This window comes from Boeremia exigua, assembly GCF_020726555.1.
Source record: "Boeremia exigua strain MPI-SDFR-AT-0100 chromosome Unknown C7974scaffold_3, whole genome shotgun sequence".
NCBI classification, from domain to species: domain Eukaryota; kingdom Fungi; phylum Ascomycota; class Dothideomycetes; order Pleosporales; family Didymellaceae; genus Boeremia; species Boeremia exigua.
In genome coordinates, this window is record NW_025763520.1 from 2271438 (window position 1) to 2291225 (window position 19788).

General features: G+C 52.6%; 8 protein-coding genes across 8 annotated transcripts; 3 read left to right on the forward strand and 5 right to left on the reverse strand.

Moving 5' to 3' along the window:
- Positions 1-62: 62 nt before the first annotated feature.
- On the reverse strand, positions 63-2259 carry C7974DRAFT_134219 (uncharacterized protein). Its single transcript, XM_046135443.1, has 3 exons — positions 1960-2259; positions 1674-1905; positions 63-1625 (listed from the first exon to the last, which is right to left on the reverse strand). Exons 1-3 carry the CDS (start codon positions 2142-2144, stop codon positions 222-224), a joined length of 1821 nt encoding a protein of 606 aa, XP_046000574.1. The 5' UTR covers positions 2145-2259; the 3' UTR covers positions 63-221.
- A 400-nt stretch (positions 2260-2659) lies between these two features.
- C7974DRAFT_432087 (uncharacterized protein) lies at positions 2660-5934 on the forward strand (the record flags this gene model as incomplete). The annotated part of the gene is made up of 8 exons (XM_046144825.1): positions 2660-2789; positions 3168-4363; positions 4411-4798; positions 4848-5066; positions 5114-5317; positions 5367-5567; positions 5603-5650; positions 5708-5934. 8 exons carry the CDS (start codon positions 2660-2662, stop codon positions 5932-5934), a joined length of 2613 nt encoding a protein of 870 aa, XP_046000575.1.
- On the reverse strand, positions 5884-6950 carry C7974DRAFT_134189 (uncharacterized protein). Its single transcript, XM_046135441.1, has 2 exons — positions 6874-6950; positions 5884-6818 (listed from the first exon to the last, which is right to left on the reverse strand). Exon 2 carries the CDS (start codon positions 6575-6577, stop codon positions 6104-6106), a length of 474 nt encoding a protein of 157 aa, XP_046000576.1. The 5' UTR covers positions 6578-6818; positions 6874-6950; the 3' UTR covers positions 5884-6103.
- A 416-nt stretch (positions 6951-7366) lies between these two features.
- Positions 7367-9469, reverse strand: C7974DRAFT_449630 (serine peptidase-like protein; the record flags this gene model as incomplete). The annotated part of the gene is made up of 2 exons (XM_046145714.1): positions 7367-9223; positions 9374-9469. 2 exons carry the CDS (start codon positions 9467-9469, stop codon positions 7667-7669), a joined length of 1653 nt encoding a protein of 550 aa, XP_046000577.1. The 3' UTR covers positions 7367-7666.
- A 1021-nt stretch (positions 9470-10490) lies between these two features.
- C7974DRAFT_410513 (uncharacterized protein) lies at positions 10491-11014 on the reverse strand (the record flags this gene model as incomplete). The annotated part of the gene is made up of 2 exons (XM_046143475.1): positions 10491-10721; positions 10769-11014. The coding sequence occupies 2 exons, from the start codon at positions 11012-11014 to the stop codon at positions 10491-10493; spliced, it is 477 nt and encodes a 158-aa protein (XP_046000578.1).
- A 697-nt stretch (positions 11015-11711) lies between these two features.
- C7974DRAFT_305337 (6-phosphogluconate dehydrogenase) lies at positions 11712-13322 on the forward strand (the record flags this gene model as incomplete). Its single annotated transcript, XM_046138025.1, has 3 exons — positions 11712-11838; positions 11893-12407; positions 12456-13322. 3 exons carry the CDS (start codon positions 11712-11714, stop codon positions 13320-13322), a joined length of 1509 nt encoding a protein of 502 aa, XP_046000579.1.
- Positions 13323-14226: 904 nt separating this feature from the next.
- C7974DRAFT_449650 (amino acid/polyamine transporter I) lies at positions 14227-16202 on the forward strand (the record flags this gene model as incomplete). The annotated part of the gene is made up of 5 exons (XM_046145715.1): positions 14227-14334; positions 14388-14572; positions 14625-14704; positions 14769-15149; positions 15206-16202. The coding sequence occupies 5 exons, from the start codon at positions 14227-14229 to the stop codon at positions 15997-15999; spliced, it is 1548 nt and encodes a 515-aa protein (XP_046000580.1). The 3' UTR covers positions 16000-16202.
- On the reverse strand, positions 15714-19664 carry C7974DRAFT_330972 (armadillo-type protein). The gene is made up of 5 exons (XM_046139089.1): positions 19074-19664; positions 17990-19029; positions 17472-17944; positions 16455-17428; positions 15714-16387 (listed from the first exon to the last, which is right to left on the reverse strand). The coding sequence occupies exons 1-5, from the start codon at positions 19481-19483 to the stop codon at positions 16147-16149; spliced, it is 3138 nt and encodes a 1045-aa protein (XP_046000581.1). The 5' UTR covers positions 19484-19664; the 3' UTR covers positions 15714-16146.
- Positions 19665-19788: the final 124 nt, after the last annotated feature.

The window sequence follows — 19788 nt, forward strand, 5'->3', positions numbered from 1 at the left end:
CACTTGCTTATTGAATCGCCTGCAAGGTGTTCCATCAGGCGGAGGTTACGACCAGCGCTAGCGTCAACGCGCATTGAGCTCCGTTGACGCGTCTTATTGACACAGCCCTTCCAACACGTTGGTCGCGCTCAGTCACTTGCATCACCAATCATTGCTGATTACGTCGTTCCGTACTTGCGATGATAGTCAAACATCTTTGGCAAGTACTACCGGGACGTATATCACCTGGTGATTTCGTTGAGCCACCTTCCGCCACGGATCACCTCTTTCGCGCCTCTCTGGGCAAATACCCGATCCTTGACCTGCACATAATCCGGCAGAACTCTTGATTGCCCTGTCGTTGCGAGCAACAGTTTGAAACCAGGCGAATACGTTCTTTGATGCTCCAAAAGCATATTCAGGAAAGCGCCGCACCACTCAGCACCGCTAGAAAAGGATAGGTCGTTCAGTCCATCGACAATACACCCTTGCAGCTGCGGAGTCGCTCGGAGCAGGTCTTGCAGTAGGAGTAGAGCGCCTGGCCATGATTCGTCCGATCCATCTAGCTTCTCGAACTTGTCTCTCGAGAAAGAAAAGGCATCTCTTTCGACGTGAAATTGGAGGAGCTGGACGACAAGGCTATACACAAGTCCCAACATGCCGACTTGTTCAATCATCTGCCCGTCGGGAACACAACCATAACCTGGTCTTGAGCAGAAATGTGAGACGATCGACATGTTCGACTTCCACGCTGTTGCAGCCATTATCATTGCTGCAGCTCGTGAGCTAGGATAATCGCGCGATGTTGCAGGACTGGATATCCAGAGTACAGATGATTGCGTGTCAGGGCTCATCCACTTGCTGAGTTTGGAGGCAATATCGACTTCTGGCAGCCAGACCTGACCATCGTTGAACAGCGAAGGCCCTTCGGTACCGAATATAAACGGTGTAAGTTGTGCGCTTAATGCCCTCATACTCTCACGACTTAAGTTCTCTAGAACGATGGGAACGCGTGCCTGTTTGTCTGTTGTCAACAAAAGCTGTTCTTCATCCGCACTTTGAGAGGGTGTGTCGAAGCTTGCATGCTCGAAATTGAGTAAAAGCAGTCGCTTCCCTTGCCGCCCAGCAGACAGTAAGCTGTCCCTGTCTTGGACTTGCTCTCTCTGGCGCCGGATCTGGTTTTCTATGTCTTCCTTGAATAGGAAATCCTTCGCCCAGAATGCTAAGTCCCCCTGACGATATATTTCGATTAAGAGGCTTTCAATTCTCGCTGCAGCTGTTTCGTACGGCTTCACTAGGCTCTCGTTGAAGCTTTCGAGTGCTCTCTCGAATTTGGATTTGGCATACCACTGAATTGCGTCGCGATAAAAGAGAAAGACCTGAGCGTAGAGTCTAGAGAATAAGTCCCGAAAGTCATGAGTCGGAAAGATCAGTACAGCGTGGGCTGCACGCGTCGCTTTATCCGTAATATCGGCTACCATCTCAGAGAGTCGTTCGGCAATATCGCTGTAGTTGGCAGCAGCGCCAACGATCATGGCGAGGCTTCCACACAACGCGGAAGTGTACAGATTCTGAGAGGGAAATATGGCGAACGCGGCCTTGTGCTCGTCGAGCTTATTGCAAAGATTCCGAAAACGGTGGCCGATCTGCAGCTACGATTAGCATCAGGTTATGACAATCAAGTCAATACCTACATGCTTTTGACCGGCTTTCCAATGCGACTCGGAGTCTTCGACTACTGTCTGTAAGCTGTTGAAGTCGTATGCGCTAGCAGTCAATAGTGCTTCGTTTGCAGCGGCTTTCGGTTTGGCACGTTTAAAGCCCATCTTCTGCAATGTCGAAGGCCTTTTCTCTTCTTTTTCAAGTTGTACGCACACTGCCTGCAACGCCAACCTGGCGGTCTCCACCTCATGAGATCTGAAGTCGCTGCTTGTCATGTAAGTGAACAGCACTGTGAAGGCTATTGACTGACCCGCTTACCTAGGATCTCTGTTGGGATCCTGATACAACGCTTGCATGCGCTTCCTCCGTAGATCACTCTCTGCGACATCCTGGTGTTGCTGTGCACTCATGGTGGCACGCTCGAGCGTCGTGTCTCCTTTCAGCTCATCGGTAAATCTACGAACAAGTGCTAAGCCCACATCTCTCAGTATGTCGGTCTGCATGAGGTCTGTTGTCTCCTGAACCCCTCAGAATCTAGGCTAGGTAGATGTCCTAACATTTAATCTCAAAAGAGCTTAAGACCGACAACCTTCGCTCAACCCGATTCTGGCTGCCTAATACTTTCACAAGGTCGGTCTAGGTTGCAACGGTGAGCCTGGCGCCGTAAGCAATAATCATCAAGGCTGATACCAGGGCAATATATCCAGACCAATCACTTTGACAATCAGCTCGCTTCTATGGCCGAATTGGAGCAGTGCATGCATCCTGGCGGCAATGTCGCATTAAGCGATATATTGTACAATTGACGATTTTTGGGGGCCGGGAACTTGCACCTTCCAAAAACTCTGACTTGGACCTGGGTTGGGCTTACACTGTGACATCACATATAAACCACTATAGGTCATCTATACCCTTAATCCTCCAAGAATCCGGTTATCGCTCCAAACAGAGTCACCGTTGACGATACTTTAGATTCACTGTATAAGCACAGCGTCGTTCACTGCGGCGATGCAGGAGAATGGCTACCCACACTATTGCACCAACTGATGAACAAACCTGTCTTTCAGAGAAAGATGATGCAGGTTCAGGATCACTGCAGGCAACTGACGAAGAAGAAAACGACGAAACTTGTCCCACAGGCCTAGATAGTACGCTGGGCAGCGGCACGAAGATAATCACGAACAGTGAGGATCCGTTCAGCTTGATTTGACTTCATGAAGAGCTTACAAAGACAGACGCAAGTTCCGATATGGATCACACAGCGTCTTCTAGGAGGTGGGGGCAGCACAAAGAGCGAATGCACAGGCTTAATGCTGCTGTCAAATGCGCGATGGCCATTCCGGAAGTTGAGGCGACCACTCAACCGTCTTCTGAACAGAGACCAGGCAATTCTGGCGCTATTACCCTCGAGCTCAACCATACGCAACCTCTGATAATCCCTTGGGACGCTGGTCGCACGTGGCTGGTACGAATGTTCCTTCTCCATGCCACTTCTCAGATTTGCTGATCAATCTAGCGCATGGAAGCATTCTTTCGAGAGTGGTTTCGGCAAGACGAAAGCGCCTTGAAAGCAATTGACGATGGACACTTCACCATCAAGAATATGTTTGGCGATGAAATCTACACCGGGCTCTGGGAAAGCATAGTTTCGCCCCATGCACGCCTTGTAGTATCACTGCAAGTGCCATCAGACGTTGCATTGGTCCCTGTACCTCAGATCTCCGAGAAGGCTGACGTGACTGAGACGACCTACGAAAATCGAGTTCAATACAAGGTCAGCTACTATCGACGACAAGAGTTCGGTGGTCGCTCCGAATTCATAAGTCAGAGCGTGTACACTGAACCAATTGAGCTTGAGGTTTCCGATGAACGCGAGAACGTCCCAGTCCTTGAAGAAAGCAAGAACGTGGAGTCTCCCCCTCATTCAGTACAAAAGAACGGCTTTGCATCAGGCACACATGGGAAACAACCCAAACTACGTCAGGCTGATGTAGTCAGTGAGCCAGTCCTCAAGATACACTCCCCGTACTTGCTGAACGTACTCAAAGCCGTGATTGAATGCTCGGCCCAACCACCCGCAGGTGACGACGATGGTCTGGATGATGGAGTCTTCGCATACCCTTTCATGGACCTGTACCTGCATCTCAATGATTTGCTCGACTACAAGACTGGAAAATCAGAGCTTCGAAAGCGCCACTCTGACATGTTCAATCATCATGCAGACGAGCATATCGAGCTTCTTAGATCGTATCTTGAGTCACAACCGACCATCCAGTACAATGATGCCAAAGCTCGTTGGAGCAAAAGTATTCCGTCTACCACATTCGGCACGCTTTGGCTTTTGATGAAGCCAGGCACGGATGTGTATGTGCGCGAAACCGATGGCTCGCTCAATCGCTATGTTCTCGATAGATTGGCGGGCGGAACCCACCAAGACGAATCAGGCAAGAAGGCCACTATAAAATATACCGCGCAGGTCTGGCATCTTGTCTTAGATGACAAAGCGATTAGAAAATACGCCAGACATGTTGATATCCAGGTTTTCGATGACGAAAGGCAAATCACGGAGCTCCCCATTTTCCCTGTCCGGTATCAAGATCAGGTTGACAAAGGTGCCACCCTTCAGTCTTTGATCGATCGGGGCCAAAAGTACTTCGCATATTCAAAACACCCTTCCTTTCTGCAATACGACGGTGAAGGTTTGAAGGCTGGGACCCGATCGGTAAGCATCCACCAAAGAGGTGCTTGAAAGAAGCTTACATTCTATAGTACAAACGTTCTCGCGTCGTAGTTGAACACGAATCGAGGCCATGGACTAATGGAGGTATTTGGGGCCCCGATCTGAGCCACCATATGCCGGAAAACAGAGTCCCAGATGCAGTTAATACTATGCGGTCCCCATTCAGTGTTCCTCCTCCGCCTCCGCCCCCGCCTCCTCCAGGACAGGTCATAAATATCGTTGGTGAATCTATGCGTGTAGCGCGTTGTGAGTGCAAGGACTGTCAAGTGCACGCCGCTTCACAAGAAACGTATCTCCAACTGAAATTCAGTGACTACCGCGAAATTAACCCTACGAAGCTGAACAAGCTCACTGACCATCAATACTCTATCCTTCCGTCGCACATGTTTGCATTTGTTCTCAACGATCGCAATTACGGTAAGTTACAGGAGCAAATTAATCGTTTGCAGAGTCTCACTAGAAACAGATCTTCTGGATGTAGCAAGATTACAGGAACCCAGCATGGCCGAGACCGCAATTGATAGACTCGTCATGCCACACGGAAACAAGGAATTGATCAAGGCGATTGCAAAAACGTACACAGACAATTCCGAATTGTTCAGCGCAGATTTCATTTATGGCAAGGGCGAGGGCCAAATCATCCTTCTGCATGGGCCTCCAGGTACAGGGAAGACGCTCACAGCCGGTAGGTTTTTTATAGATTCATTGGCGCTTGAAGTAACTGTTTTGTAGAATCTGTGGCAGATTTCATTAAAAGGCCGCTACTCAACATCACGGCGGCCGATCTTGGACACGAGCCAGATGCACTCGAGAAAAGTCTCCTTCAATACTTTCGCAGAGCGAATGACTGGGACGCGATAGTGCTGCTCGATGAGGCAGACGTGTACTTGGAAAAGCGATCTACTAGCGACTTGGAGCGCAACAGCATCGTGTCCGGTAGGTCAGACGACAGGACTTGTCAGAGCCTGCAACTGATGCTGTCCAGTTTTCCTGCGAGCTCTCGACTACTTTCAAGGGATTCTCTTCCTCACCACAAACAGAGTTGCCCAGTTTGACGAAGCATTCATGTCGCGCATCCACTTATCCCTGGGATATGACAAGCTCAGCGACGACGCGCGAACCCAGATCTGGGGCAACTTATTCCAGAAACTGAAAGACGACCATAGAACGGCGGACCCAAGATCGAGTACGATTACGATGCTAAGCGCTACGTCACCAAAGATGAAGAAGTCAAGGCCTTGCAGTGGAACGGGAGGGAGATCCGAAACGGTAAGTCCAATCATACGCAGTTGTTACGATTATAAGATTGACTAACGTGGAATATAGCTTTCCAAACCGCAGTCGCACTCGCGGTGTATGACTCAAAAGCTAAGGCCAAAAATGGTGAGCCGGCAATACCTGAAGTCACAGAAGATCACCTGAGGCAGGTGGTGTCGATGTCGTCGGCCTTCCGTAAGTACATCACAGCTGCACATGAGGGTATGGATGACTCGGTCTGGGCATTCAAGCACGGAAATCGGGATGACAGGGTTTCGTCTGCTCCGAGAAGATAGGACAAGGTGGTGGTCTTAGGAGGCCATCTGAGATTGCAAAGTTTGGGCCCATAGCACGTGAATCACATTGGTTGACTTGATAATGAGGATGAAGCGAACATATATACATAATCTACTATCTCAATTCATGAACACAAAGTCCCCACTTATCAGATGTCGAGAGGGACCCTTAAACCGGACCAAGGCCGTTCACAATCCAGCTCTGGCCGACACTCCTTACAAGCTCCTCGCTGGTCTCAGCTCCAACCGTGACGCTAATGTTGAAACCCGTAACCACTGGCGAGCTGCTGGCGCCGTACAAACTCGTCACGCCCGCACTCAGAATTAGTGTGCCATTGTACGCGTCGCCTGCCAGCGCCGCCGGCACCGTCGCCTCAACTGTGACGTTCTCGAGAGTGTTGCTCTCACTGGGACCGAGGTACGAGCTCTGGACGAAGGAGCCCAGGGTCGCGGCGTAGCCGGGAGCTAGGGTGTAGCCCCAGGCTACGGAGATGTCGGCAACGGTTTGAATGTAGTTTTCCGTCAGGAGAGTGAGTGTGAATGTGCTGTTGGGAGCAAGTGTGGCGGGGGCTGCGATGCCGATGATGCGGGCTGAGGCAGCAGAAAGGGTGGCGAGAGATGTTGCGAGAGAGGTGAAACGCATGGTGGCGGTATGTGGTGATGAACAAGTTGAAGTACAAAGGTCGATGTAATATGCAGTTTGGTTTGGAGAGATGCTCAGTCGTTGACTTGCGGTGAGTGGCTTGATGTGGTGTCAATTCCTAGGGGCTTTGGGCGAGTTTATATACCGCAAACCCACTCGCACACACCATCACCGTCCCCACTGGCAATCAAAAGCGACCCTGTCGTGAGGGTCGCATCGGAGGTTTGTTCTGTTCCGCCGGCTGCAGATCCCGCGTCAGCCACAAGCGGTACTACATTAGCAACCATAATAGGTACCAGAAATGGCTGATCTCAAAGTCATGTTGCTAATTTGAGCGACACTGTTTGTACATGTGTACGAATACGAGGCTGGTGATGCTGGACGTGGGAAGCGGCGATGGTACGGTACGTCATTGAGGGGCGCTAGTGGCCAAATTCGGATGGCTCGGAATGGGTTAGCTGGGGTCGACGTTGTGCCGCACGGCTCCATCACTGAAGTCAGGAGAGCTCAATACGAGGTGATGTGCAGTGGGGTTAGGATCGAAGTAATCTGATTGGATTCTACGATGTGTCTTGTCGAGCCCAAGTACACCGCTCGGATGCCACCGAACATTTCCTTCTTATTGCCTCTACACAGTATGGTATGTCACGTCAACGGGGTCCTAGCAAGTTCATGATATTTCGCCATACTTTCGATTATAAAACAGCAGATAACGTCAATACTCGAACGGGAACTTTCTCTGATGTGATACTCAAAATAGTGCGATCGTAACCCTTGACTGCTGAAAGACCTTGAGATGAATTAGCTTTCTAATTGGATCCATATTTTGTGCACCTACCTGCCAGCGAGCAAATCGACGCTCTGATGCACTGCGCTGAAATGGCCGTCTTCGTCACGTCATCACACGCAAAGATGAGAGCATAAACCTAGAAGCTGGTGCAGCGAGCAAGTCAGTGGAGTTCGCTGAAAGATTCTTCGAGCAGGTATCTACTACAAGTCTGCGGGAACCAATGTTACGCGTGGAGCAAGTAACATTATTGACTCTTCATCAAGCGCGCTTCTCTGAAATACAAAGGTCCGTGATGCAACTCAAAGCTCAGTCTGGTATCCGCCCTTCCATTCATCCAACCATTCGATAACAAAGTTCTTCAAATGCTGCTGTGACCAGATAACCTGGTACGGGGGCAGAGTTGGGGTCGTCTCATTATCAAAGATGCCATTCTCCTCCCAGTGATGCACACCGTGGCTGATCAGGTGCCACGGCTCATCGATCGAGTCCTCCTTGGCTTCAGGGTACCACAGCGGCGTAGCGGGGCGCCAGGGGTCCGCGTTGCCGCCAATGTGCGCGAGGCGCGAGTAGCTAGCATTGAAACCGCCGTACTTGTTGACCTTTTCGATATCAGGGGGCGTGGTGATGTTGAACTGCGCGCGGCAGAAAAAGGTCAGGTACTCGAGGTCAAGAGTGCGAGAGATCAAGGGCTGAATGTCCGCGGGCGTGTTGCCTGTCTGTATGTAGCCCCATTCGGTGCAGACTTGATAACTCCAGCTGGTGTATCCATAGTCCTCGAGAGCAGTGAATTGCTGTTGAGCAGTCTCGTTGAGGATCGTAAAATAGCGGTCTTGGGTGTAGTTGGATCGGCGCCAGCCAGGAAGAGAAGTGAAGTTGGTCCAGCTGATAGCATTTAAGGTGATGTTTTGCACGAGCGTGTCGTTGCCGTAGCCAGCCGCCGATACTAAATCAGCGACGGCAGGACGCAGGCCCTCCGTGGCTGGCTCAACGCGATCAACAGACTGCGTGACATTGCGACAGTAATTGTAGAAAGATGCCCCGTTGATCTCAGGGTCCCAGTTGGTGCTCTGCCACCCATAAACACCGGTCAACTGATTGGCAAAGTCCCTGTTGTCTGTGATGTCGCCTAGACCAAAAACGTTCTTCAGCGACTGAATGTTGGCGGTATTGTTGCCCAGCAGGTGCTTGTCGACGACATCAATCAAAGTCTGCGTGTTTTTGATGCAGTCGGGAGGCCCGAATAGTCTGATCGGCTCGAAATACTGCCAGAAGTCGTAGATAGCAACTGTGACCCCAGAAGAAGAGATGGCACCCCAGAACGTCCCAGGGTATGTGATGCGCAAGAATGCAGCTTGAGCACCGGCGTATGAGCCACCGTATACAACCCAGGGAGTGGCTGGCGCAGTAAGATCCTTGTCTTCATGGCCGGCAAACTTGACGTTTTTCGCAAAGTAGTCGATTTCGGCAAGTGCCTGCTCTGTCGACAGGAAGCGGAGATTCTCGGTCGTCAGGTCGTCGACAGGAAAGCTTTTACCATAGTAACGGTGCTCCAGAATGACTCCAAGGCCCTTAGTAGCTTTGATGACTTGATGGACAATCCCCTTCTGCAAAAACGGGAGACGGCCAGCACCATCAGTCTCACCCCCGAGAAGAACGAACACGGGACCGCCAGGCTCATAGTAAGTATCATCGAACCAATATCTCAGGTTGAAAGAACCGTTTGAGTGAGGCTCGTAACGGGTATCATTGTGGAAGAAATCAACGGGCACCGAGAGGTTGCGTTCAGGGTACAGCAGGGTCAGATCAAGCTCATCATCACGCTTGAACAGGCTGCGTTGCGACTTTGCATGCTGAGCCTAGAGAGAAGGTAAGCTTGCGAGACTAGACATGTGCCGCGAGATCTGAGGGCTTTCTGCCTCGTTCGACGATGCAGAATGAGCGACAAGCTCTGTCAAGCTTCTCAGGCTGTGCGCCATTTACGCCACAAACGACCGCCATGTACGTACCTCTGCAGCTAATTGACCCACTTGAATCGGCCCAACCCGAATGGCTGTGGCCTCCAGGCCAAACAAGAGTCCCGCGATTACAGACGAAAAACGCATGGCGTAAGAATGCTGTGCGAAGATGCACCAAAGTTACGGAAAGCAAGCGATTATATACAACGTGCAGCGCGGCCTGATGACGGCGACGGATTCGATTGCAGGGGTGCAATCATTGTACAAGACAAGCCATCGTCCTTCAGGCAGGTGGATGGTGCAACGAACGATGACCAAGCTAGAACGAGAAGGAGCCGTGGAGATCGGCGGCCTTATACAATGGGGACGAGCGCGTTCAACGGCACACGATCTCGGGCTTGCTGGGCAGAGACAATTATCGTACTGTTCAAATACACAACTGAAATTGGAGCTTCCACGATAATCGGTACAGCACGTGTGTCACTGTCAAGAAGGTGAAGCCGAGTTCGATAGGACAACAACTTGGAAAGGTGGTTGGGTTATCGATATCTGCTAGCCAATCGGCAGTCGGTTACTGGCTTGGCGCAAGGAACGCAACGGCGTGCTCGGAGCACGATTACTGCATTTTTATGATGATGCAGGCTGCGATCCTGACACTTGCCTTGATATCAGAATGTCAGCATTTGCGCCACTTTCGTATCGATGGATCCTTAATCTGTACCGTCGGAGCTTATGTTAGACCTCAGTTCACACAGACTCGAACGCACACATCATGTTCATCTCCGTTGTCACTGATCCTTCTATCACTTTGTGAGCCTCTCGCAATTGTGTGAGACCGAGGAAGCCCCATAGCCTGAAGGCGGTCGGCTGCGCACTGTCACGTCAAAGCGAAATCTCAATGTGCATGGCAAATGGACATCATGGTGCCTGCGTCTGTTAGCGGTGTTCAGCATCGGACTTACGGCATGCTTACAAGTTAAGAAAGAAAGACCCGTCCTGTCGTGGTCAAAGACAGGCCGGGGAAGCTCAATTCAACTCCAACGCTTGCTCATTCGCTCCTTCAGCATCGAAGATTTCATGCGAGTCCTGGGCTCGTTGCTCCCCATGATGCGGCTTTCCTGTCTGTATTTTGATGTGGGGGTTTTCCAACCGTAGCGCCTTGTGTTGTCTAATCCTCCATATCCGAGCCGTCACGACCAGGACTCCTGCTTCTCGCTCGTCCTGCACCACGTCCGCTCGACCGCTTATCGTGGTCGCGAGGGCGTCCCTTGCTCGCTGGTGGGGGTCGAACGAAGGCAAAGTCGACAGTGACCTTCTGTTCAAGAAGCTCTTCACCATTGGCGCCCTTGATGGCGGCGTTCGCTTCGTCGAGAGTAGAATATTCGATGAGGATATATCCCTGGCTTGTGTAAGTATTGAGGCCTGGGCGCATGTGGGCGCGCTTACCTTCACGTAACCTGTCCGGCGGTCTAGGTTCATGTGCAGGTTCTTGATGGTACCGAATTCGCCAAACATATCCTGCACATCCTCCTCTGTAGCCTCCTCGTGCACGTTTGTGACAATGATAATCCACCCCTCGATTGAGCGCACGGCTGTTGCGCCCGCAATGGTGCGCGCGTCGCTGACCTTGGGTTCGGTGGAGCTGGCCTCGGGCTGCTCGACCTGATCGACTTCCATCTCTGTGTCAGCCATGATGGGAATTGAGTTTCGGTCAGGTGTTCGTGGTAGGAGGTGGTGGTGAGCTTTGAGTTGGCCGCAGGTGGGTCGTTGTGGGCGAGATGATGGTCAAGCTTTCCGCGTAGCTTGCGCCAAGTAGCTCGCGCCAAGTAACTGACATTCCGGGGCCTTTTCCGCCGAACGCCTCTCCAAGCCCTCAACAACGCCAACGGAGTCCATTCCACCTGGCATCAGACAACGTGGGAGCGCCAAAAAGATGGTGTCCTTACTGTCCTCTCCGCATCTGTGGCCTCCAGGTCCCAAGCCATCGCTCTTCTCCCTGATCAATCGCTGAGGTCCGCACGCTTGTCAAAGCTCTGCAATAGAACCACACTACTACCCCACACTCGACGTCACTCTGTCGTCTGGCGATTTGTGTTTTGTGTCATTATATACTTTGCGTCAAGTCACTGCGGCCATGCTTAGATTCCTCGACAGTCTGGTTCATTATCAAGATCCTACTCTTCCCGCGTTCTCAAACCTCGTATACCTTTTCATTTTGGTCCTCCTGTCTGCATCTCTGATAGCCTACCGCTCACGACAGCTCGAGGCTGAAATTGCACACTAACGCTATGTCGAAATTCGTTTCGGTCGGTTTGCCTGTGCAATGGTAGATAAGAGTGGCTAACAGCAGCAGATTGCCATGGTTGGTTGTGGTAGCATGGGTGGAGGCATGGCTCTTCTATTCGCAGAAGACGGTGTTCATGTCAATCTCTCAGATCCATCTGAAGAGGCCATGGATACGTTGATAAAGAAGGCTGAGAAGGCCGGGTATGATGGGAAGCTCAAGAAGCACACAGGTACGCATAGTTCAACAGCAGAGACGAATATCTCGTCGCTGACACCCGACGAAGACTACGATCAACTCTGCAAATCGCTTTCGCAGCCACGCCTACTAGTCTTCTCCCTACCCCATGGTGGTGTTGGTGACAAAGTCCTCGAAGGCTTGATGCCCAAACTCTCCAAGGGAGATATTATCCTCGACTGTGGTAACGAGCACTTCGCAAACACCGAACGACGACAAAACAAGTGCAAGGATACAGGAGTACGCTACGTCGGTTGCGGTGTAAGTGGCGGGTATCAAGCAGCCCGAGCTGGTCCATCCATGTGCCCTGGTGGTGACGTATCTGCGCTCAAGGAGATCCTACCACTTCTCCAGAAGGTCGCCGCAAAAGACAAAGAGGGCAAGCCGTGTGTGGGTATAATTGGTAAGGGTGGCGCTGGCCATTACGTCAAGATGGTGCACAACGGCATCGAGCATGGTATGATGAGCGCCATCTGCGAGGCCTGGGGCATCATGCGAAAGATGGGTCTTGGCTATGAGGAAATCGGAGACGTGTTGAAGGAATGGAACGCGTCAGGCGAACTGGTAAGTCCTCCAGTTCTACCACACTATGCATGCTTACACAACATACAGCAAGGCACATTTCTCGTCTCAATAGGCGCAGATCTCTCTCACAAGCGTGAACCTGGAAAAGACCCAAATTCAGAACACCAAGAGCACCCACTGATCATCTCCGAAGTTCTTGATAAGGTCGTGCAAGATATCACAGGGGAGGAGGGCACAGGGATCTGGTCCAACACCGAAGCAATTGAACTCCACGTACCTGCTTTCACGCTAAATATGGCTCACGCACTGCGCCTCGCATCGGCCTACCGCGGTGATCGCGAACGCGCAAACAAGACATTCGATGGAGGCTTCCCGCCTATGGCGCTGAACGACATTGCAGAAAAGAAGACTTTTCTCGAAGATCTTCGCAAAGCCACGTACGCAGCTTGTCTCGCCAGCTACATTCAGGGTATGAACATCATTGCCCGCGCCGATGAGAAACACCAGTGGTCGATCGACTACTCGCAAGTTTGGCAAATCTGGCGAGCCGGCTGCATCATTCAAGCCGACTACATCTCCGACAACATCCTTGCTCCCGTACTCAAAAACAATCCGTCATCCGATGACCTGAACCTTAACTTCTCCTCAGTCGTTGCCAATGATATCAAGACCTCTTTTCCCGCCCTTCGACGAGTTATTGCGAAGGCAGTGGAAACGGATCAGGTTGTGCCTGCGCTGAGTGCAAGTCTGGAGTACTTCAAGGTCTCCACCGGCACAGACCTGCCGACCAGCTTCTACGAGGCGGAACTGGACTACTTTGGCAGCCATATGTTTGATAAGAAGGGTGATCAGGACGCCAATGTGAAGAAGCCCATGGAGGGGAAGCATCACTTCGAGTGGAAACCTGCCACGAGCCAGAAGGAGACCTACGGGAAGCCTCCTGGTGTGCGATGATCTATTGAGAAGGCTGTGACGCAGTGTGAGGGAGCCCTGCGAGATTACATAAATATATTTTGCCCCATCATCGAAGTGCCCTATCACCTCTAGCCTCGATCTCGTCTAAGTATTCATCGTCGCTGATGTCCCAATCGGAACTGTTCAGCTGAAAATGCAGTGGCGTTTACCCGGCCGCTCCTCCTCCAACTAAATACTAATCTGCATCGCTTCACACCATCCATTCTCGTCCCGCATGTCGCTTTATATCATTACAAGCACAGCTTACAGTCACACTGCATATTGGTGTCAGCCAGGGGACAATATCATATGCAGAGTCTCACCTTGCCCTCCTCTCATTGTAGACGTTCGTGTTCGGCGGTGACGCACGTAACACAGATGCATCTGCCCTCGCAAAAGTGATTCGTACAACGCAAGCAGGAGCCGCAGCTGCCAGTCATCCAAAGTATCACCCTGCACGCTGTTTGCATCTCAACATTTATCAACAGTTCAGGTGGCCTGGTTAAGTTCACTGCCGAACAGTGTGACTTGTCACAGGACACCGGCTCGAAAGCCTCAGAAAAGTGCCGTTCAAGCCCTCTACGTCCTTCCTATTCAACTCAGCAGACGAATCCTGTCTCGTTTCAGAACACCTACCAACTACTTCGCGAATAGGGGAATTGCACATCCGAACACATTAAGACAAGGGTTACTTCGCCATGATCACATCTTGCACCCGGACTGTTATCCAGGCTCGCTCCTCTTTACTGGATGCAAGAGCTGCGAGATTTGGTACCGTCTCACGCCAATGTGCGACCTATAAATGGTGCGGATTGGCGTTGCTGTGACTATAAGACGTCACGCATGTACTCCCTGCCCCCCGCATTCGTTCAACGACAGTTCGCCGTACCCCTCGCCTCAAGAAATGGCCACACAAAGAGACGACGAGTTGATCGCCGCGGAGAAAAATGTCAAAGGGACTGTCGAACAAGAGGTATTGGAAGATGGCGCGGAGCACCATCAGTCGCTCGAGGTGAACACACATCCGGCCAATCGCAACCAACATCGATTTGACCATGGAAACAGAAATACATCAACCGAGTCACCGCAACCAGTTTCTCCTTCGTCTTGCTGGCATCGTGGGTTGGCTCAATTACCACCATGCAGCTCTCCCTTGTGAATGGCGGGCCTGCTTCTATGGTGTATGGAAGCATTTTCTCCGGCGCTGGGACCACGCTCGTTGCGGTCTCGCTGGCGGAGATGGCATCTATGTATGAGATACGACAATCTGCGAATGTTGCTGGTTGTCTGACAGCTAGTCAGTGATCCCACAGTCGGGGCTCAGTATCGTTGGTCTGCAGCGTTTGCGCCGAGATGGAAGACGTTCTTCGGCCTGATGCAAGGTGCGTTCTGAGCTGTTCACTCGCACTGTCTAGACTGTGGCGAGTTGGCTGACTGCCTGTGCAGGATGGATCACGGTGTTTGCGTGGATCTGCTCGTGCACGTCTGTGGCTGCACTCGTCGCGAACATCATCTCAGGACTTGCGGTTTTCAATTACCCGGACTATAAGCCGCAAAGATGGTACTTCACGTTGCTCATGTGGGGCACCACGATCTTTCCGTTCCTCAGCAACTTCTGGTTCAAACGGACAGTCGTGCCGCTTGAAAACTTGGGAGCCATCCTGAACGTCGTCATGTTCATCGCCAGCATCGTCACGCTTCTGGTTCTTGCAGAGCGGAGTACAGTCGAGTACGTGTTCCAAACCTTGACCAACGACGTCAGCGGATGGACGAACCTGACTGTAGCCTGGAGTATAGGGCTACTCTCCGTGACTTATCCACTGACTGGTAAGCCCCTGATCGCCATCATTGTAGACCGCAATGCTGACCCATCTCGCCTCTAGGTTTCGACAGCGTAATCCACATGTCGGACGAAGTCAAAAAAGCGCGCCTCGAAGTACCACGCTCGATGATAACCTCCGTGATCCTCAATGCTCTCATGCAGTTCGTCTTCATGCTGACCGTACTCTTCGCAATCGGCGACACGGCGCTCGTCCTCGCCAGCCCCCTTCCCATCCTGCAAGTTTACCATCAAGCCACGGGCTCCAGGACCGCGACCAACTTCTTCGTCACCATGATTGCGGTCTTAGGGTTTATCAGCTTTTTCAACTGCTTCGCGTCTGTGTCGCGACTGCTATGGGCTTTCTCAAGGGACAACGGACTGCCGTTCTCGAATACGTTCGCGCGAATACATCCCAAGCTCCGGCTGCCGGCGAATGGGCTGCTGTTACTCGCGGCATGTCTGTGCTTGCTGTCGCTGATCAATATCGGGAGCAGCACTGCGTTCAACGCGTTTGTCTCGCTGCCGGTGCTGGGGCTGTACATATCTTACTTCTTCCCGATTTTGTTTTTCCTGATGCGGCGGTTGTCGAGGACGCATGCAAGCTCCATCCCATGGGGTCCTTTCAGGCTGAGTCGCGCCGGACCGGCTGTCAATGTGGCGGCTCTGTGTTATCTCGGGTTCATGCTTGTGTGGCTGCCGTTCCCGGCGTTTGTGCCTGTGGATGCGGTCAACATGAACTACGCCGGCCCTGTCACGGGAGCGGTGATTCTCGGTGCACTTGTGGATTGGTACGTATCAGGAAGGAAGAGGTTCCAGGTGCCGGTTGCAAGGTCTGAAGTGGATCTTGATGATTGAACGAATGATGTCTTCGCTCTGCGCCGATGAGGGGAAGGAACCAGACCCTCTGTAAATCCGGTAATTCGCTATCTAAATTCTTCATCTCCACCCTCACCTCAGAAGACGGGTGACCCATCGCTCACTCGCTCACCTTTTACACCCCCCTCACATAATCCCCAGCTCTCCAAACCCCTTCAACACATCCTTATCCACCCGCGCCAACCACTCCTCCTGAAACCTTTGCTCGCCGCCGCTGGCCTGCACCGCCTGTTGGATGTGCTCACGCACGAATGCGACGAGATTGAGTTGATGCACAGGATCCGAGTAGAGAAGCTCGCGCTTGCGAATGTCCTCGGGGGCTTCGGGCTCGGTGGGGTTGTAGGGCTCGGGGGGCCAGTAGAGCGAGCTGTGACTGTTAGTTGTGGATTCAAAAATCAGGAGGGCTCATGAGGGGGTTGTGAGAAGGTACGTACTCCACGCTACGATCATCCATGCCATCGAGCAGCTCCGCCAGCACATCAGTCCACAGCGCCATGAAACTCTGCAGACGACCAAGGGCCCACGGCTGCGCCGTCTCGAGTAACCGGGTCAGCACGAGAGTCATAAGTTTCTTGCTAGGCGCGTCGCCGATGTTCTCGATGTGGCTGAACCACTCCTCGAGCAGCCAGTCAAGTTGCTTCTCGAGGCCGTCGGGGGCGGCGCTGGACAGGGCGTCGAGCAGGATTGAGGGCGCTGCGAGGCCGATGCGCGCAAGCACTGTGAAGTAGTCGGTTTCGACGACGCCATCGACAGCGCGCGAGGGTAGTTCGCGGTACGGGCCGTGTGATTGGTGGTGGGACCAGGCACCGTGCAGACCATCAAGCACTTTGGCGAAAAAGCCGGATGAGATGAGGTCTTGGGCTAGGACGCGGACGGCGGCCTCGCCGCCGACGCCTTCGGCACCGCGGATCACGCATTGAACGAGGTGCGTTAGGACGCCGTTTGCTTCGGGCTTGAGGTTGCCGAGTAGGTCTGCCAGGGCTTGGAGCAGCGCGGGGCGGAAATTATCGGCCAGCACGGCGGCGGGGGCGAGGAGCAGGTAGGCTTCAGTGATCTCAATGGCTTTGCGTAGGGTTTCGTTGTCCATTGAGTAGAGAGGTAGCAGATATTGAAGCAAATTGAGAAGTTCTGGGGGTGTTGGTTCTGGTGCAGATGGTGTTTGCGCCACAATCGATGCCCAAAGATCGAGTGCGTCTTCGAGGAGATATACCTGAGTCTCGGACCCGGGCTCGATGGCGCTCTGAATGATAGGCAGGAAAGAGACATGGAAGGTGCGCGAGTCGGCCTTCATCGCATTGGTCAGGCGAGCTAGGAGAGTAAGAATGGCCTGCTTCATGAGGTGTTCTTCGCCAGACTGCTCCCACAGAGGCGGGAGGAGAGAGACAATGCTATTCGCATAGGGTGTGATCTGTAATGTCAGTCCTAATCTCACGCATGGGAGCCAGACATACATGATGCTCCAGCCTCTCGACTACAATACTGATGGTGCTGAGCAGCGCCATCTTCGTGTCGGGCAGGTCAACCTCCTGTACCAGTGCCATCAATCTCTCCAAGGTAGTCGGTGCATATGGTAAGAAGTTGTCAGCATGGAACTCCCACTCATCGGCAATGTCCTTGAACCGCCGGCCAGCAGTGACGCGCACAACTTGGTCGTTGAGCGGGTCGCTTGTGTCCAGTAGGTGCTGGAAGATTTGATACACAATCGGCTTCTTCTCTTTAGAGAGTTTGATGGCAATCCATTGCGATATGACGATGGCAATTCGGCGACGGATGATATTGAAGCCGGGCTTCTGCTTGCCTGCTTCCGCTACGAGAGTATTCTCGAGGAAAGCATCAAAGTCCAGCTGATCGTGTAGGATATCGGCAGCGAGACCAACAGCTGTGTAAACGGAGTCTTTGAAAAGGATGTCTTCGTTGTCCGGTGCTGTTATCGTCAGTATGAGGGCATGTTAATCATTGTTGGACTCACTGGCAACGGTGTGAAAGACTTGGAGCAGCGGCTGGACGATCAAATCTTTGAAATTCTTTGCGAGGTCTAGGAATAGCTTCTCGGCGCAGGGACGAATGGCGAACTCCCAGTCTTCCGCACCCTCTTCCATCTTCTCCCACTCGTCTGGCTCTTCTTCCCACATGCGCAGGTCGCTTGGGCGAAACACGAAGAAGCGTGTGACGAGTGTCGAGATCATCTCGCGCACAAGGTCATCCGTGAGGAGCTCCTGCTTGACGGCCTGCACTGCGTGGGTTCGCTCGTCTTTCTCTTGCTGCTGCTTATACTTGAAGGTCTGCGTAGGATAGAAGACCATTTTCACGCATGCGCGTATCAATAGCAAACCCTTCAAACCGAGTCGCTCATTGATGGGCGCTTCATCTTCGGCGTCGCCGTCTGTGCCGATCTTCGCACCGTCTAACGACTTGGAGCCCCATGTCTCACCTAGTCTTGCAAGTAGCCCCCAGTAGTCGCGCACGAGGGCTAGAGAGTTTGGTAGCATCACGAAGCTGGCAGGGTGGGTAAGGGCCATGTTCAGATGGAGTTTGGAGAGCTGCATCAAGTGCTTTTCGATCAGCTTCTGCACGCTTTCTCCGAGCGGCGAGTTCTCAGCCGAGACATACTGAAAGAATTCTCCAAAGTGAGTACGAGTGAGCGTCCAGAACTCCTGGACAGCCTTCTCCCTACCTGGGAACTCGAAGCCTGCGATAAGCAGTCTGCGAATGGTCTTGATGGCAATCAGACTGTGTTCAATGCTCTCAATAGCACCGCCTTCGTCGTCTCCACCATCGCGGAAGAACGACTGCCATGCCTGTACCTTGTTCACGTAAATTGTGCCGAGAACAGCGAAAATCTCTGGCGCCACTGACTGCAGACTCTGGCGCGTGCGCGTCAGACGACCGGTCGAAAGCTCTTTCACGATGTATAGAAGGACAAGGAGTGCGCGAGGTAGCTGCAAGCGGTAGGCATTCGGGTCGGTCGAGGCGCGAAGGATCTGGAGCAGGTGCTGGAACAGCTCTGGCCTGACGGTGTTAGCGTAGGTGATATACAGTTTTGCTACCCATACCAGTCGTTTGGAAACTCGTATCTAACGATTTTCGCAATTACCAACGCGTTCTGCAGCGCCAGGCGCGAGTCGGCCTCATTGACGGCGCTTTCGAGCAAACGCGCCCGTATGGTGGCCTTGTCCTCTTTGATCACGGCATTGGGCGCCGTCTTGCGCCAGTACTTGTCGATGCCATTCTTGAGCTGGATGATAGCAAGATAGCGGACCTCAAGTGGCAGCGACCTGTCTACGAAGACCGTCTGGAGCAGTGGGTAGTAACCACGCGCTTTTTCCCACTGTTGTAGCTGCTTGGTGCCGGTCTGGACCTGCTGTGGGTCTGAGGAGGATGCTGAGCGTAGAACATGGAAAAGAATCCCCTCGGTGAGAGGATTGGCCTCGCCAGGCACCTCTATGCCGAACTCGAGATTCATGGTGGTGCCAGTGGTGGTGAGTGGTGGGGCAGCGTCTCGAATGATCAATGGTGGAGTCCAGACTTGGCAGGCCAGAAACTGGGGCAGGAGAGACTGTCAAGAGAAGACTGCGATCAGAGGAGCCCGCTCACCCAGGCCGCGTCGTCGTGTATCGCCGTGTAGTGGCGCTGAAAGCTCCAACTTTCCATGTTTGGCAGCTGCCACATGCGCGACGCCCCACGTCGACGGACCCTGGCTCGCTCGGCTAAACCTGCCGCGCGCTGCGGTAGACTCGACCTCGGCCCGCCGTACATCGCATCACCCCA

Bases quoted from the DNA above. Each gene is read 5' to 3' on its own strand.
- C7974DRAFT_134219 (XM_046135443.1), bottom strand. From the start codon at position 2,144: ATGCAGACCGACATACTGAGAGATGTGGGCTTAGCACTTGTTCGTAGA. The intron at 1,906-1,959 runs GTAAGCGGGTCA...CATGACAAGCAG, and splicing joins GATCCCAACAGAGATCCTAG to CGACTTCAGATCTCATGAGG. The intron at 1,626-1,673 runs GTAGGTATTGAC...TCGTAGCTGCAG, and splicing joins GGAAAGCCGGTCAAAAGCAT to ATCGGCCACCGTTTTCGGAA.
- C7974DRAFT_134189 (XM_046135441.1), bottom strand. From the start codon at position 6,577: ATGCGTTTCACCTCTCTCGCAACATCTCTCGCCACCCTTTCTGCTGCC.
- C7974DRAFT_330972 (XM_046139089.1), bottom strand. From the start codon at position 19,483: ATGAATCTCGAGTTCGGCATAGAGGTGCCTGGCGAGGCCAATCCTCTC. The intron at 17,945-17,989 runs GTGAGTCCAACA...TGACGATAACAG, and splicing joins AGTCTTTCACACCGTTGCCA to CACCGGACAACGAAGACATC. The intron at 16,388-16,454 runs GTACGTACCTTC...TAACAGTCACAG, and splicing joins ATGGATGATCGTAGCGTGGA to CTCGCTCTACTGGCCCCCCG.